The 17,224-nt window shown below is 39.7% G+C and overlaps 1 protein-coding gene across 1 annotated transcript in view; it reads left to right on the forward strand.

The window, feature by feature from the left end:
* STAC (SH3 and cysteine rich domain) overlaps positions 1-17,224 on the forward strand; it is a 70,467-nt gene that overhangs the window by 49,842 nt on the left and 3,401 nt on the right. Inside the window, exons 6-10 of the mRNA XM_040067753.2 lie at positions 1,587-1,668; positions 4,842-4,906; positions 5,802-5,890; positions 9,103-9,154; positions 9,277-9,414. Coding sequence (XP_039923687.1) covers positions 1,587-1,668; positions 4,842-4,906; positions 5,802-5,890; positions 9,103-9,154; positions 9,277-9,414 — 426 coding nt within the window. The remainder of the gene's footprint in view (positions 1-1,586; positions 1,669-4,841; positions 4,907-5,801; positions 5,891-9,102; positions 9,155-9,276; positions 9,415-17,224) is intronic.

Below are 17,224 nucleotides of genomic sequence, written 5' to 3' on the forward strand. Positions count from 1 at the left end.
GTGAAAACTGAGGAACATGTTGTGGCAATGAGCTGAAAAATAGCTGGGACTTAGTCTTTCAATAAAGCCAGTCTTTCTCTTCTCCACCCAGCAACCAGAACCCATAGACATGCTCTACACTGGATCTGTGTAAATTTTGTTATTGCAGTGCCTTCTCATCCTCGGGTGACCTATTTGGGCAAGATGCAAGACAAACATGACCTGCTGCAAAAGGCTGAGTCTAAAAACAGGGAACAACAGAGCTGCAAAACAAAGCATATATTTTTAAAATTACAAGGGAAACAAGATAGCCACAAGACAACTGTGGCACAAATCCACTTTTGACCCCTTTTTTCATTGGTTTCCTTCATGGAGAAAAAGCTAGGAAAGTACTAGATAAGAGAAATAAAATTGTGAAAGCACTTTCTAAAAAAAGCTTTGCTGTCAACACTAGTAAAAGGGAATAAAAGCAACACGTAAAATCTATAAAGCAATTCAGATTCTGCTCCCTAAATAAAAACAGGAATGTTCCCATGATGCAGGCACAGGACTGCAAAAGAATAGAGCAAGCTGTGTGTGCAGTACAATTGTGAAGTGTCATACAATAACATTGAATCTTTCCTGTGACTTAAAATTTGCGAGCTAGAAACAAACAAAGCTTAGGATCGATGCAAGCATTTGCATTTATCCAGATTAGAGAAAGCACCTGACTCAAATTCAACCTTTGTGGTTTTTCCTGGTTATCAGAGATCTAGAGAGTTCAAAAACTGAGGTTTTTTTAAGGTCAGACTCACACAGAGTTGCTTGGAGCCCTGTTGGGCTATACAAGGAGAAGCTGACTACCCAACCAAGGAATCTGGTGCTGTATGCAGAGTATATTTCTGAGGATTGAGATTATGTCATCCCACGTTTTCCTACACCCTGGAACACAGGGCCCCTAATCATGACTGACATTAATATGGTACAAAGAAGAAATCATAGTAATCCTAAAAGCAACACTGAGGTTTCAATTTCCCTAACCATACTGTCCAGATGACTGTTTAAAAAGAAACTGAGGGCAGATATTTAAAGACTGACTTCATCCACTCCATTTCACTCTAGCTCTTTCTTTTACAGCATTTTAACACAATTAAAATGACCCTTACATTACAGTTATTGTACTGGATAATGTATTCAGGGCTGATATATTAAAACTCAGTACTTTCAACTAATGTTCAGTCTCCCTGGATGATAGCTATTTAGTATACCTGCAGAATCTGCAAATTCCCTCATGCCCTTTCTGTTTCATACAGAGAAGCACATTGCTTAACATAATCCTTTGTTCCTTAACTTCCACTTTATTTCATACTGCAGAAATCTTTTGTGCTCCAGGTTCCAAACTTGGTCTGGAAATTTTTTTCTGGGCTTTCACTGCTCCCTGTGCAGTGGGTATGTGTTGTGCATCACCGGACCCAATGTTTCCTTCCATTCCCGTTAGGCTGACTCTGCTGTGCTCTGACACTACTCAAGTACTGCACTTCCCAGAGACCCTTGCTGTGGTTTTATTTTACTTCATGGGTCTCTTTTTCTGGCTTATCCTGTCTCACTTGCCGTTTCTGTCCCTGCAGACAGCCGACTTGGTAGAAGTTCCAGAGGAAGGCAATAGCTCTGCAGGCACCCTTGACATAAGCAGAAAACGCAGCAACAGCGGTGAGTGCCGCCCGGCCAGGACAGCACCTTCAGGTGTAAAGGCCCATGTGCAGACTGTTTCAGATGGGGGGTTATGGCATGTCCAGGTTTTAGCAGCGGTCTGGTTTTCAAAGTAGGAGGTGAATTGGGGCAAGAATTCTGGGGAATGCTTTTTGCCATTCAGATGAAATTGAAGCCACCAATTTCCTAATGTGGTGTGTCCAAAACTGCCACTGGACAAGGTTCAGGTCCATTCCCTGTCTCCTATCTTTACTTCGTGATCATGGCCGCAACTTAACATGTTGCACTTCCACATTGGCAAAGTGGAACCAAAAAATTACTTTCTTTTTCATATGTTTGATTTTTCCACATGATTTTGTGTATCATAGCCTCTTTAGGACAGAAAACGAATCATAAAAGATCTCTGTGTCTGTAAAATACACAAAACAGTGATTTTTTATTATAATTGCAGCTTCTCAGTACAACTGTAGCAAGTGCCCAGTAATATTAATGGCCCAATTTTGTTTGATTTGCAGTACAAAAGTAATGGTTTTCACCACATTGGCTTGATGAGATTTGAAAACCGGCATCAAGAGTTTAGTAATGAGATCTCAACCACCAAGAGTTGGTGTTTGTAACCCTGTTCTTGAATTCAGTCATGGTGGTGGAAGTCATAAACAAAAAGTTATTGCTCAACACAACTTCAGGCCCAAATCATCAGGGCAACTTCCCTAGCAGAACCTGAAATCTGCTTTGCTGAATCTCACAAGATATACAGAACAAAACCAAACCACACTGAGCATAATTTTTTTCTTCATGGTACCCACGGTGTTCCTTACTTGCTGCTACCAATTCATGTAGGTGAAAGACCAGCTTCAGCTGTCTGTTTTTATTTTATGCCACCTCCTTACACCTTTCCTCCCCTCTTGGTCCTATCACCTCTCCTCGCTGTGTTGAGACACTCCCTACCTCTCATTTTGTGAACATCTCATCCATATTATCTGATTTCTCCTGAAAATTTTCTAAGGTTTTCTGTCTTGCACATGCAAGTTGACCTGACCTGGTTAGAGAACTCAGTCTGAACCATACTGTTTAATCCTGCCCACCTGAGATTAAATCAACCCTGTTTGAATGTTCAGATAACCCTTTTTTCTTCGCAAATCAATAGTTTCATTTCTGAAACCCAAAGAAACTTTTTTTCTCTGAGATCTGTATTCATTGAATGCACAAAAAAGCATTCAAGGAACTTACTTAAAGAGATTCGTTTAAAAACCCAGCATGTGTCAAACCTCCAAATAACTTCCACGGCACATTAATGATTCCTTTGATCAGCACTGGTTTTTTTTACAATCCATCCTTCAGAGGCTCAGGGTATAAATTATGCATCAGTCACTCCAAAAATTTCCTCTTGGTAGAGTTTTAATAAACTGCCTGCACTGTTTCCACAAGCTATGGAAATGGTAAATCCTTTTCAGAATGCAAAAATCCCTGGGTTTTTCAATTTGTTTTTTTTCTTTTTGTCTTCTGCTGCTAGGGCAAACAAAAATGAAAATAGATGGCTTTCTGTTGTGTGGAGATATGAACAACATACTTCTATGGCTTCAGATTCAAGTGACTCCTATTAACATCCAGAGACCATGAAATAAACATAGATTAAAAATTTAAGTATATTCAAAATATTTTTACAAAGTGACTCATTACTCTTTTTCCCTCAGTTGTCCACTCCCTCTTTATCAGGAAGTTCCACATTAATGCCTGGATGACTCAGGTCCATTCTGGTTGAGTTTGTGTTGTTTGGGTTTTTTTCTATTAAAATACTGTTCTGCAAATAAGTATTTAGGAAAATGTACATTTGATGGTCTTTGGTAAAGGGAAACAGCAGAAAATACAGCCTCCGAAATGGTAAAAGGACCCAGCACATGTGTGGCCATGTAATTTTCCCTGTAGAATTCATGTGACAACAACTTCAAGGGGAGATTCACTCATTCAGGCCCCAGCATAAATCCTATGAAGCGAAGCTTCCCAGTTTACAGTTGTGAGATGGCATACCTAATTTCCAGCCCTTCAGCCTCCTCTAAGCCAGTTACACTCTTTCACTGCTGTGAACTGCTGTCTGTAACACAAGTCCCAAAAGCCAAAATGTACTTTAGGTGATGTTCATGAGCCTGTTATCAACAGTGATTTGAGCATTTTCCCCTTGAATCAAATATGGGATGACCTCCTTGCAAACCCAGTTTTGGAGAGCACTTCTCAGCCAGCACAAGGATACAATTCAGCTCCCTCCCCATGTGCTGGGTCAGCTCCACAGTTCATGAGGCTGTACATTAGTAACTTGCTTCATTTTCTCTCACCAAACAGGAAATACTCCAGACATGATGCTGAAATGTTTTTGCTTCATCTGGTGAATGACTTTTTGCAAGTCCAAAAGGCTCCTGGTTACCCAACTCTGTATTCACCAGAACATCTGCAATTTGCCTAACTCCAGCTCCTCTCAACATAGAAAAAAAAAAGCATAGTGATTCAAGTAGGACTTAAACACCACCAAACTGTAATAGCAGCACCTTAAACCCCTTCATACACATGCCAGACATATATATACACATATATTAATGATACAGGAAATTAGGCTTATTTCTAAGGTTTTTCTTCTGACACCTGTGATAATCTGTAGGGTCAGAGTCCCTGTGCAAGAGGACTTGGTGAGGAGCATATTGAGGCCCCAAGTCCCCTGCAGTAGGCACAGCCAGACACAATTTGTGGCATTTTAACATTAAGTATGGCAGGCATCAGCTCACATGCCCCCGTCACATTCGCAGATTGAACTTCATGACTACAACATTGTCTTACATTTTGTCAGAGAAGGTGTGTGTGGTTATAAATGCCTGTCACTCTCACGTACAACATCTTTCTCGTGCACATTGTGGCTGCCGTTTTGCTTGTCTTTTATCTGTTACAAGAACACTGTCGTATCTTTCAGTATCCAAGTACAACTCTCCTCTCTACTATCAAAAAACCTTACTATTTCCCTCATAAAGCTTCTCCACAGACTCTGTTCGGTTGTCAGCTACCATGGCTAGTCCCAGAAATATGTGTTAATGAAAGAAAGGATGAACAAGTAAAGGAACAGAGATGATCCTGTTAAGGTGAAGAGTCTTAAACTAATCCCAAAATGTCATGTGTTTTCTTTATTTCAGTGTTTACATACTCTGAAAATGGCACAGAACTCTTTGGAGAAGAACCAAAAAGTATACATTCCCCGGTATGAACATAAATTTTGTGATGATGCAATGGTAATGAGAAGTCATGTAAAACTCTTGTTCTTATAGCTGTCTGAGTACCATGACTAGGTCTGATAGGTCACTGATATCTGATTGTCATGTTCTTACACCATTTCTGGGCCGTTCGCCATGGCTGGAAGCAATACGCATTACTGGATGGCTTTTTGGTTTATCCTCTGTATCATTTTATATTTTTCTGCTTATTGCAAATTGATTTGGAAATACAATAGATCCAGTGTGCAAGCCATGTAATTACAATGGGACTACCATAATGTAAAAACCACAGATTTGATTTTAAAAATTATTAAATGTTGTTTTAGCTGCTTTTTATTTTATTCCCCCCAGATTAACAGCGGAAAAAGTGAGAAGAGAGAGTAGCCTGTCTTCTCTGTTGAGAACCCAGCACAAAATGTTTTCACATGTTAAAATCACTTTAAGAAAGCAAATTAACACCTGTGCACTGGACAATTCTAGCTCCATCCATAATGAGGACTGTAGACTAGACACCTCATATGATGACAATAATACACTACTGGGCTCATAAGTGCTATCATATATACTAGAGAGAGAGAAAAAGGCACACTTATTTTTAAGATCTTGTCCCAAAGACCAGCCAGTGCAAATTTCTCCTTGTGTTCTTTGGAAGCCTGGAATTTGATCTTGGAGTTCAAATAATCTTCTTTCTAAATTGCGATAGTTACGGCCTTAATGGCCTGCAATGTACCTGGGCCATAGCCCTCCAAGCTGTGAAGACAGAGAGATAATTCTGCCTAATTTATTGTAAGATCACGTTCTGGTTCCTCTGTCTCTAACTAAGCAAACCAAATTCCTTTACAGAGCAGATCTTTAAATTTTCTCTTTCTCTTTTTCTTAAAGGGACCATTTTATAAAAGCACGTTACAAATGAACACCTATGTTGCCTTATACAAATTTGTACCACAAGAAAATGAAGACTTGGAGATGAGGTAAACTCCAAAATATTTGTTAGTTGATTTGACACATTTGCACAGATGGTGATATGGTTAGATATGACTTTGGGGAAGAGAGGGTTTCTTCTGACATTTTTAACACACATTTTTATAGACATAACCATCTAGATACAAAGATGTTCTCAGAGTTAAAAAGAACGGATGACCAATTCTTTTAGCAAGGATACAATAGATGATGAGTTTCAAAAACACTTATATCACTTCAGGAACAAGATGGCTTTCAGCTATAAAATGTTCTCAGTTGCTTTGTTTTTCAATCAGAAGTTTTCAGCTATGCATTTTCCACCAGCTCTCATGTTAATGGTAAAATTTTTTCCAGTTCTCTTTGATCCTCCCCGTTATTCAGTTGTATCTGAAAAAAGTGAATGCTGTCCAGCTGCTGGATGGCAGTATTTCCACATGAGAACTTTGCAAAGTAACCTTGTTAATTGCTATTTTTAACACTTACTTCCTCGGTTCTGCATCAGTTGCTTGCATTACAAGGTCTAATCCAAGTCCACTGAAGGAAAAGGACAGCTTTTCTTTCACTGAAATTATTTTGTTCATGCTACTCACATTTTGCATGGTCTTGCTAGAGTTCTTACTGTGAAATATGTCACTGGTCTTCAAGGCATCTCTGTATCAAAATAATCATGCATAGGCCACAGAATTTGGGGAATTGACAAAGAAGTGTCCCTCTTCTCAGTATCTCCAACAGTGAAAGCCTTTTTCCTGATCCCAGCAGTGTCTTCTCACTTCTCTGGAACTAAAGGGTGTGATGGAATGCAGAAATTACAAGTTTTCCTATCATTCTTCTTTATTGGCATTTCCTGATCATTATTTTAGGAATCTCAGCTCTTCAGGAAATAACCACAGTATATGTCAGCCTTTAGTGCAACTTACCAGCTAGTCTGCTTGAAAGACTCCACTTTGCATCCTGCTCTTTAGGAGCATATTCCATCTTGTGCATTTCTTCCACGACATAGAACAAAGACAAAATATCAGGGGAATGACCTGAGCTGAGAGGAAGAGTTAGGGCAGATTTCTGGAGTTCCCAGCTCATCTCTGAGAGGATAGAGTGAGGGGCAGATTACTGCAGTGAAGATGTGTAGCACTGATTTCAGCTGAAATTAGAACTTACCACAGCCTGGATTTCTTCCCTAACTGCAGGAGCAGTCAGTCAGATTTTCCAGTGCTCCAGCATAAGTAAAATAACAGAACATTGCAGTAATACACTTATTCTAAGAGATGGCCTTATATTACAAGAGAGAACCTTGAAGGCAAGCAACCTCACCTTTCAGACACAGCAGAGAATAGAATAGAATAGAATAGAATAGAATAGAATAGAATAGAATAGAATAGAATAGAATAGAATAGAATAGTTAGAAGGGACCTACACAAGTGCCTATCTTGCCACCTCCTGAAATCTAGATCACTGAGGTAGAGCAGACAACTTATCCAGGGTTATGATTTACAGAAGAAAAAGATGAGACCTGACTGATTTCAACTAGTAGTAAGAACCAAGTGGGTTACCCCCTATCAGGGGTTAACAGCTTAAATCCTGGCTGCAAGAATAACAGGTCCAGATAGGATTTCTATTTTGAATCCTCTTTGGAGATTAAAGACATCTATACTAGCTCTCTTCTAGGAAAAAAAAAAAAAAAAAAATGAACAAAATCAGCAGGCCTTCAACCTAAAATTCTCTGTGCTCAGGCAAGTGACAGGGGGAGACCTTAGGTTCAGTTGTCACCTTTCTCTGATAGCCAAATAAATTTATATTTTCTTAATTATTTTTCTAACAACCAGGCTGAAGAGTATTGGGTGGACAAGGCTCCCTAAATCCTTCTCGTTGAAAGTGTTTTTCTTTTCAGTGAAAGGGCTCCAGTAGTGCTAACCCCAGTCTATTCATTTTGAAGTTATGTGTTTCCTTAAAACCTCTTTGAGTGTTCCATATTAAATATTAACTGTAGTAGAGTACTCAGATAAAGATATTCTTTCCCACTGAAAAAAAAAAAAAAATTCTTTTACCACTGGGATACCAAGTTGTCTGTTTTCTCTAGCTTCCTTCCTCACCTCAGCAACATTTAATTATTCCAAACACATTGAAACAAGTTCTTGAGGAGGGCTTGAGGAAAATCCTGTTTCAGATTGCAGAGTGTTAGAAGAGTAAATGCCTGTTTCTTCAGTTGTCAGCAGCAATGATAATCACCTGGAAAGTGGACCAAAGAGGCCCACCACTGACGACACCTCCAGCTGCATCCAGGAGAGATCCACATTTTTTCTGCGTGCTCTGAAAGAACCTGTTAAATTGGACCAGCTATCCATCATAACAGATGCTCCAGATGTGTTTGCAGGCTCTTGTGCTGATAACTCAACAATACAGTGAGCCTAACAGGGAAATCTGAATAATTAGGGGTCAACAATTAATTTTATTAAGATTGAGAAATATCTCTTATCCAGAAAACAGAGCTTTCTGGAGTTAATCCCTTTGGAAATGGTCTCCTGCTTACTTTCTACAACATACCACTGTTATAATTACATAGGAATATTGATGAAGTGTCACCAAATGGTGGGGGTAAAGTCAAATAACTGTTCTACTACCTGCACAAAATCAGCCTAGCAAATTTTGCTATTAGTGTTTCCAGCCAAATTATTCTCTTAGCTTTGCTTTGGAACTAGTCAGCTGGATGCTGATACTTAGCAATTACAGCTCAGCACCACACATTATAAAGGAAAATATGTCCCATTCAAATCAAAAAGACATTCTTGGGCAGAATTATATCCCTGCTGATTAATTGCCTTTGTCAGTAAAATAAAACTATTTTCCTGCTGCCTTCTTTCTACAATCACAGCCTGAAAACACAGATGATGAAGTAGTGTGTCCCAACAGTGTGAAATGTCTTAAAGTAAAGCAATAATGCCTTTAACAAAGAGGGACTGTATTTTAAACAGTTTCTTAATAAACAGGAAGCAAACTTCCAGTTCACAGATGTCTCAAAATAATGATCTTGCCGCAAGATAGAGACTCTCTTTCTACATTAACATGTATGACTGAAGAAAACGTTGCCACCTTATTGAATCTACCTTCAGTGAATGCTTGGACAAAATAACCGTGGAAGGACCACCTTCTTATTAGAAGGGAATTGTAGGCGCTGATTCAACATGACAATTAACAGTCATCTTACATACGGTTCCTCTTCTAATTACAGGCCAGGGGATATGATCACACTTCTGGAAGACTCTAATGAAGACTGGTGGAAGGTATGTGCTAGTCAGTTTATATCTGTTTTCTTTCCAAAAGGAAAAATACCTTGTTTTCAATATTGAACATGTATTAAAGCTGCTACTGTTAACAATCTACTATTAATATGCTTCCTTCATAGGGGAGAATTGATGACAGAACTGGATATTTTCCTGCTAACTTTGTTCAGAGAGTGCAACAAAATGAGAAGATTTACAGGTGTATCAGGACATTCATTGGCTGCAGGGAACAGGGACAGATAACTCTGAAGGAGAACCAGGTAAGATCCTCTGTGCTGGACCCTCACGGGACTAGAGCATCCAGTAGTCTCACCAATGACTGAAGGGAAAATGATTGAAGATGAGGACAGATTTTTTTTAACTGAAGTTTTACAGGATTCATTATTTGTATGGTAGCAGTGTCTAGTAGACTTTTAAGAGCAGTGTTTGCCTTGTGTAAACACAATCTTGATGCCTAGCACAGCCTGAATTTTCAGTCTCACAGACATTCATAGTGATATTCTACATATTTCTCACTCTCTTGCTGACTTCAGGGGGATGAACACAGTCTTAGCAGTACATCTTGTGTGCCTGAAAAATGAGATGATTTTCTCCTCACTGTTAGAGCTTATCTAATAAAGGACAGAGCCTCCATCCACAGACCCTAACTTATCTAAAGATCTAAACACAATCTCTTTTCTTTGCTTCAACAGGGACAGAGTTAACACAGCATCACACAAAGCTGTAAATCCTAAATGTAACACTTGTTTGCCAGTTGCAAGGTATATTTAATCCTTTTTTATTTTGTATCACCACTCAAATACCCTCTCAACAGGCTGTAATATATTTTAAGCTGTCAGTGCTTCTGTGAGCTTAAGTATACCATGTACATTGAGGACTTGCAGGATCCATTCACCCCGGTGTATTTTCATCAACTCATTCTCCTTTGTGTCCTTCAGGACCTGTAGGTTCACTAGGCACAAGCCATGACTCAAAACCTGCCTTAAGGGACAGGTTTGTAGCATAAACTATGTAAATAGGAGGATGACATACTTCTCTGACACCTGGGTGCAATAAAAATGTAGGTTTTTCTCATGGTACCTTGTGAAGCCCAGTGTTCTTCTGCATATTGAATCTTTCCTTTCCTGTGGCAACTGTGTCACATCACCAGAAATGGTTTGCTTTACAGCCTGAACAGCCACTGATTTTAATAAAGTAGAGAAGTCAGAACCAGTGTGAACTTCAGAGCTGTAGATTTTTCCTTACAGAACTTTTTTAACGCTTCACTCCACTGTGGATAAGATTAACTTACAGCTTGGCTGCTGCTGATTTGTGGCATAACAAAACATAAAAGTGCTAACAATCCTTGGGTGCACACAGCTTTTTAAGGAAGGCACAAAAGTACAGTGACCAGAATATATTTTAACTGCTCCTGTACACATAATACATTGGGCAGCTCTGGAGTTTCTAGAAAGAAAGTTCTTACATTCTTTACCCAATATCTTTTTTAATTTTTTTCTGTCTGTGCACACAGACAAAAGAAATATTACCAGAGCAGAACAAGAGCTTTTGGAAGTTTTATGTTCTAAAATAAGCAATACACAAGGACAAAGGTAGGAAATGCTAGTGTCGGAACATGGCATGCCAGCATGAGGGAACGGTCAAGATCTGCGTCACTTCTCATTAGTGGGCGTAGCAGATTATCTCTGTCAGCGTGGCAACTGCTGCAAGCAGTGAGAGCCCAGTTGCTTGCCTCAATTCTCACAAAACCACAGCTTCCAAGTGGGCAGCTCTGGCAGCTTCATCTAAACACAAGGACCTTCCTATTGTCCTTATTTCATAATAGCATCACAAAAGGAGGTCAGAGTCAGGCGTGCCTCATCATCTCTGGCAAGGCAGGAGGTAAAGAAAGGGATGAATCTATCCTGTCTCCCTACTACCTCCTTTTTTTAAAAAAACTTTTACAGCTCTATCTCAAGCCCACACAAATACTGAGGCTGAATATGAATGCAGTCGGGTGCTCACTCCTTGTGGGAGAGGCTTCAGAGGAAGAAAGAAATAAATATTGGTTGCGAAACAGGGGGCAGAGATCAGACTGCACAAACACACGAATGCAGGGACATGAGAGGAAAGGAGCATAGCAAACAGATCCTGCTCCACTCACACAAATTATGCAAAATGGGGACATTTAAATAGCTTGAAGGTCATTTTGTGTAATATCCAGGTGGAACAGCCACAGTGAGGCCATGGACATTTATCTGCTTCCTGCTGTCTCTCCATACAAGGCACAATTTTTCAGAGTTTTTTTGTTGGTTGGTTTGTTTGTATGTTTGGTTTTTGTTGGTTTGTTTTGTGTTGTTTTTTTTTGGGGGGGGGGATGTTTTTTTTTTTGTTTTGTTTTGTTTTGTTTTTGGGGTTTTTTTTTAATAAAAAAACAACTCTCCCTTCACTGTGGAAAAACTCTTATTGTGAAAATCATTTTAATTATTATTGGGATTTTTTTACTTTAAAAAATTGTTTTATATTTCCAAAGTCAAATTTCTTTTCTTCTTTCTTTAGCCATTTCTCTTTATTTCTCCATTGTTTTCCATGTGTAGCAGAGAGAGAGGTGCAATAGGGAAAGGCATGAAAAAAACAGTCATCTGAATGGTACTTGTGGTAAAATTTTGGCAGAATATTTTTGTTTGTCTTTTGTTCTATTGTGAATTTCTGTGGGATTTCATCAGCCATGTTACCTGTCTCTGGGCACAGTGTTCAGAGTGCTGTGACTGCAGTACGTGTACTCCGTGCAAAGCAGTGACTTCTACCAGATTAGCAAACAGGGGAGATTATTCATCAGTACTTATTCCTGTCAAGTCTCACTTTAGCTAGAAAAACTCATTAACTGGTCTAATAAATTCATGTGGCTATAGTATGGCAGAATTACTTCACTGAGTCACTTGCCATGTGGTCTAACAAGAGTACAGGACCGTTCTGACTCTGAAAGCAAGGATGATATACTAATAGAAAAACTTTTCCAGTGACAATAATATGAACTTTCTATATACTGCTTGATACATTCTGTGGTTTATCCTTCAGGACTCTGTCCCCTCATGCCTCATATGAATTTTTCTGGTTAAGGCAAAGGCAATAAGTTCACATCAACAAAGCCACATGACCATCCTAAGAAAAGCCATTTTGGGCCAGCGGAGATACTTTCAAAGTTTGAGGTACAGTGAGTGATAATTTTTTCTGGAATCATTTAGCAGTTTCATGCCTTGGAAATAACATTCAGAGTTTCAGCTTCATGCATACCTTTCTAGGAAAGCCAATATTCAGGGAGAGGGCTGAAGAACCACAGTTTGTTCACCCATCTTGAGCAATATGCACGAGCTAGTCTTTACAAAGGATCCCTTGAACATTTTACTATGCAATATGAAACACAGGCTGCAGGAGAAAAACTGCTTCAGAGATGACATCTTGGAGTTTAGGGTTCACTGACAGATTTTTGAGTCTTAAAGCCAGTCAAGAAGATGACTGGGCAGCACAGGCCTCAGTCATGGATCTGTAGGAGGTAGGCAGGCATAGACCCTGACATCAGTAAAGCAGAATTATCAATAAGGAAACCAAACCTGACCAATTTTGGTGGCTTTCCACACTTTTAAGCTCTTCTCACAAACAATATGAACTGCATAATGTCCAACTCTGATTGATGGTATCATCACTTATATATATAAAAAAATTTCTCCAGCCTGTTACTTCTGCCCTAGACTTCCCAAATTCATTACCAAACATTATACAAATATTTCTTTGCATGACAACAGCCTCTGATTTGACCTCTGTTTACAAAAGAAAAAAAAAAAAATCTCAATATCTAATATATCATCTGTATTTGGGAAAACATTTCTTAAAATGTCTTTAAGGTATTTGATCATCCTTATTTTTAAAGAAGCCAAAATAATCTGCTGTTTGAATGTCTGCTTTTATTTTTAAAAAAGATCTTACTCTCACCTCTGCCTGGCTGCCTCTAACATCTACAGTCACACTAACACAAATTAGTTTAGAGCTAGGCTTTTTGTAATTAAATAACACAACTGATTTTAAATTGTGCAAGTGATCTTGGGCGACGGAAATTACCCCAAACTGTGACATTTGTAACAAACTGGGAATCAGAAGCTCTTTGCCTCATCCAGAGTGCACTGTAAGCTAACATAAAAGTCAGTGCAACAGACCCATTTTGCAGCGGGTGTTTTACATATGTCACATTTCCACAAGGCTAGGCTTAATAAGGCAGGATTGGAGGACAGGTCTACAGACCCAGGAATTCCACCTCTCTCTGGTCTTCTGATTAGCCTGGATGCTTTTTTGCTACCTGGTGTTTCACCTCATTTCCTAAGAGTTACTTTATGTCCCCATTTTTTTGGGATGCTGTAAAATAAGCTGAGCTTCTAAGAGCATGACTCAGCTGCCTTTGAAAATCAGTTTCATCGCAGTGACTTCTACATTCAAATTAAGTCACTTAAAAAGGAAAAGTCATCACTGGAAGCGATGTTGCAGTTCTTCATGTGCTCCCCAGCTCTAAGTGCTGCACTTCACTGCTAGGCTGAAAGGGAACGGGGTCATTTTCCAGCTCTCTCTGATTTCCATTGACATCGGTCTTGCTGAAAAGGGATTAGTGTTCCCATTCATTCAGAGATGCTGAGTGGCACAAGAGATTTGCAAGAGTCCAAAACAAGGGCACAGATCATTATGCATCCTGTCTAGTCCAGGTCTTCTTTAAAACCCTAAGTAGGTGATATAGGTAAAACAAGACAGTGTTCTCAGTCCAAAAGTTAGTGAAACAACAGATATAAAACCCTTTATCACCAGCTGCACTACAACTGTATGGGTATGGAAACTGAACTGCTTAGCATTTCCATCCGCATGGCTCACATAGGCAAGGACCTCGGTGCACTGGCAGCAGCAGATGTAGAAGCTCACAGTGTCCCTGTGCTGTCATTCTTGCAAATAGAAGACTTGAACTTGTAGATCTCTTGACCTGGCACTGTCTGTGGGCTTCAAGACAGCTCTTGAAACTGTACTGTCCTCATAACCAAAGTCCTACTTCATCAGATCCAGTCTGTGGCTGTCAGATGGGTTAATTATGCGGAAGAAAGAAGTCAGATGCATAAAGTTGCAGCAAGTTCAAAATTGCTCCCAAAGAGAGCTGACCATTTAAGCCCAAATTCAAAGAACATGATTTAGAAGAACAGGAATAACCATGCAGGTCAAAGGGCAATTTCCTAATTGCTCATCTCCCCCACTTTCTCAGGGCTGACTGACAGATAAAAAATTCTCAGGGCAGCTGTTGACAAGTTCAGGCAGCAGTCACAATCTGAACATTTGTTTGAGGGTTTTTTGGGGTTTTTTTTAGTGTTTTGACTATTTTTTAAAGAAAATGAGATAAAAGAATGGGGAAGTGACTTTTTAGTAGTAGATCTCACTTTCAGATAATTCTGAAGATAACTCGTTGAGTGAGAAAAATCCTGAGATGTGGTTTAAGCTGTGGCTTACTCCACTACTAATCTCTTGAGCCAGAGCGCAGGGGAAAATCCCAGCTGTCCCCCTTTGTGTTCCTACCAAGTTCACTGGAGAGTGGTTTTTCTGGCTCACTTTTCTAGTCAGGCCAGCAGCCTGCCACCCAAAACATGCCAGCCTGAGTAGCTGCCATTTTAAGCAGTTTTCAACTTTATCCAGAAAAACCATGACCACCTGTTGGTACCTGTGGCACTTCGTGCCTTCATGACCATCATCTTTGCCATCTCCCATCAGGGCTAATCCTCAACAACAGCTGACTCTTTGGTTGAAATACAAAACTCTGGATGCTACCATGTCCACATCTGGGATTACTCTGAATTTACACCCACATAAGAAAATCAAGAGCCAATTCTCCAGGATACAACTTGTGGGTGAAATCCTTGCATACATAAAAGGGGATGAGAGCAAAAGTGGCCATAGATGGTATTTTATTCAGTCTTCTCTGAAAACTGCAGAATTTGGAGCAGCTCCATGGCTTTGTGAAGTTTTAGCAGCTGTCACAGACACAGGAGACCTGCTAAGTTGCGCAGCATTATGGAAGTGTGGCATTTGTGTCCAATTTTACTCTGCCCCTGAACCCTACCATTCCTTGGAAAGTATTGGGAAAAAACTCTACCATCTGGGGTCCGGCACATGCAAGGCTCAGTGTCTTAGCACAAGAGAATTTCAACTGGAATTTGGGAGAATTCAGATCTATGTATTGGTATGTAGAGTGAGAGTTCTCACATAAAGGCATTGTACTCTTCATGCCCAGTGAAGATGAAAAGTTATTGCTTCAGCAGAGCACTGTCACTAATATCAAGGAGCACTCAAACGAGCAACAGAAAAAAAATATAATAATACTCCACACCACTGAAAAAAAAGAAGAAATCTGCCTTATTTTTCATTCCAAAACCAGAGAAAAACAGAAAACTCAGTATTTTTCTTTTGTCCATAAATGATTCTGCTGACAATACAAGACAACAGGGAAAACCACTCTGTTATTGCAATATGTTCTGCACAGCACCAGAGAAGTTAAGCAAAATAATGCATCAGGGTTAGTAAGCAATGTAGACCTGCTGGAGATATGATTATTTTGGGGATCCTATCAAAAAGCTAGAAGTCTTGCAGACATCTTCAGTTAGGAGAAAAACACAATGATGGAGTGAATCACTCCTTCTAACCAACCAGCTCTAGTTATGGAGAAGCTGCAAAGGCTCACGGAGTAGGGATGAACTGAGAAGGGGAGCTTTTCAACCAGTGCTCCTTCCCACACCTGGATACTCTTCCATGCTTGGCCATCCTTAGTCTTGTGCTTCTTTGCAGGCTTTTTCTCTCATCATTTCTGTCTCAGAGACAGAGTCCAACATGTGGCAGTAGTTAGAAACACCTTTCTCTGTCCATGTGCTTTTCACCTCTCTGTTTTGAATGGTGATGTGACTGCAGAAGAAGCAGATGCTGTGCTGGGGATTCATTACATAAATGAGCTTGGCTGTTTTGCAACAGAACCTAAAGCATCAATTCTAGACCTCTCCCACGCTTCCAATGTTATTTAGCACAAACAACAATACCTTATTCTTTCTAATTGCATGTCAGCCCTGTTGGTGTGCTCAGTCATTCTGCCCCAGGGATCCAACTCAATTAGTGTTGAGTAGGCAGGATAAGTAAGAAAATTAATGAGTCCATTTACTTTCCAAAACTTTGTTTGCAGGTACAGAGATCCACCTTCCTATTTCCAAATACTAGATGTGGTAAATATGAAGCTGCTTCACCTCCTTCTTATAACCTTTAATTTCCTTCTGGCAGTATCAGTGCTGCTAATAAATTTCATGTATGCAATAAGAGGACAAGCTGGCCCGGAATTCAGATGTGGAATTTAGGTGTCACCCATAATAGTAATGCTGAAATAGATTTATCCAGGAACACTTTGGAGCTATTTTTGTTCATTTCATATCCTCTGAATTATTGCAAATAAACATTGTAAATACTTATCAGACAGAGATGAGTGTTAGTCCAGATAAAGGGCTGGCACTGACTTCATGAGAAATCAGTGCATGGAGTGGTCTCAATAGGACCATCAGTTTCCAGCTATATTTTAACCTTGTTTGAATAGTAGGAAATATATAGTTCTTTGGCATAGACATTTGAAAACAAGTCTTTATTTGGTGTGGTACTGTGCCCAGTCTAAAGTGCCTGTGCCATGAGGCTTTCAGAAAGCTTGGCCATTTCCAGATGTTTCAAGAAGGGCCTTAAAGTGGAAATGCCTGAGATCACAAAAGTCACAAAAGAAAACCTTTATCACAATGTAATATTTGTGCTACTAAAAAGACCACATGATTTCAAGACTGCTTCCCTGTGGAGTAGGTGTTATGGAAGCACTCTCATAGAGCTGGATTCAGGTAACACATTTTGGTATCCAAAACAGGCATCTGCAGGTGTGAGGGCTGAGTAAATAACATAATCCACTGCCTGTCTCAAAAGCACCAAGGCTCCTTTAACTTGCAAAAGAGAATATGTTTGCGTTCAGGTCAGCTGCTACAACTGACCCACGATTAC

Source organism: Hirundo rustica, chromosome 1 (genome assembly GCF_015227805.2).
Source record: "Hirundo rustica isolate bHirRus1 chromosome 1, bHirRus1.pri.v3, whole genome shotgun sequence".
Taxonomy (NCBI): domain Eukaryota; kingdom Metazoa; phylum Chordata; class Aves; order Passeriformes; family Hirundinidae; genus Hirundo; species Hirundo rustica.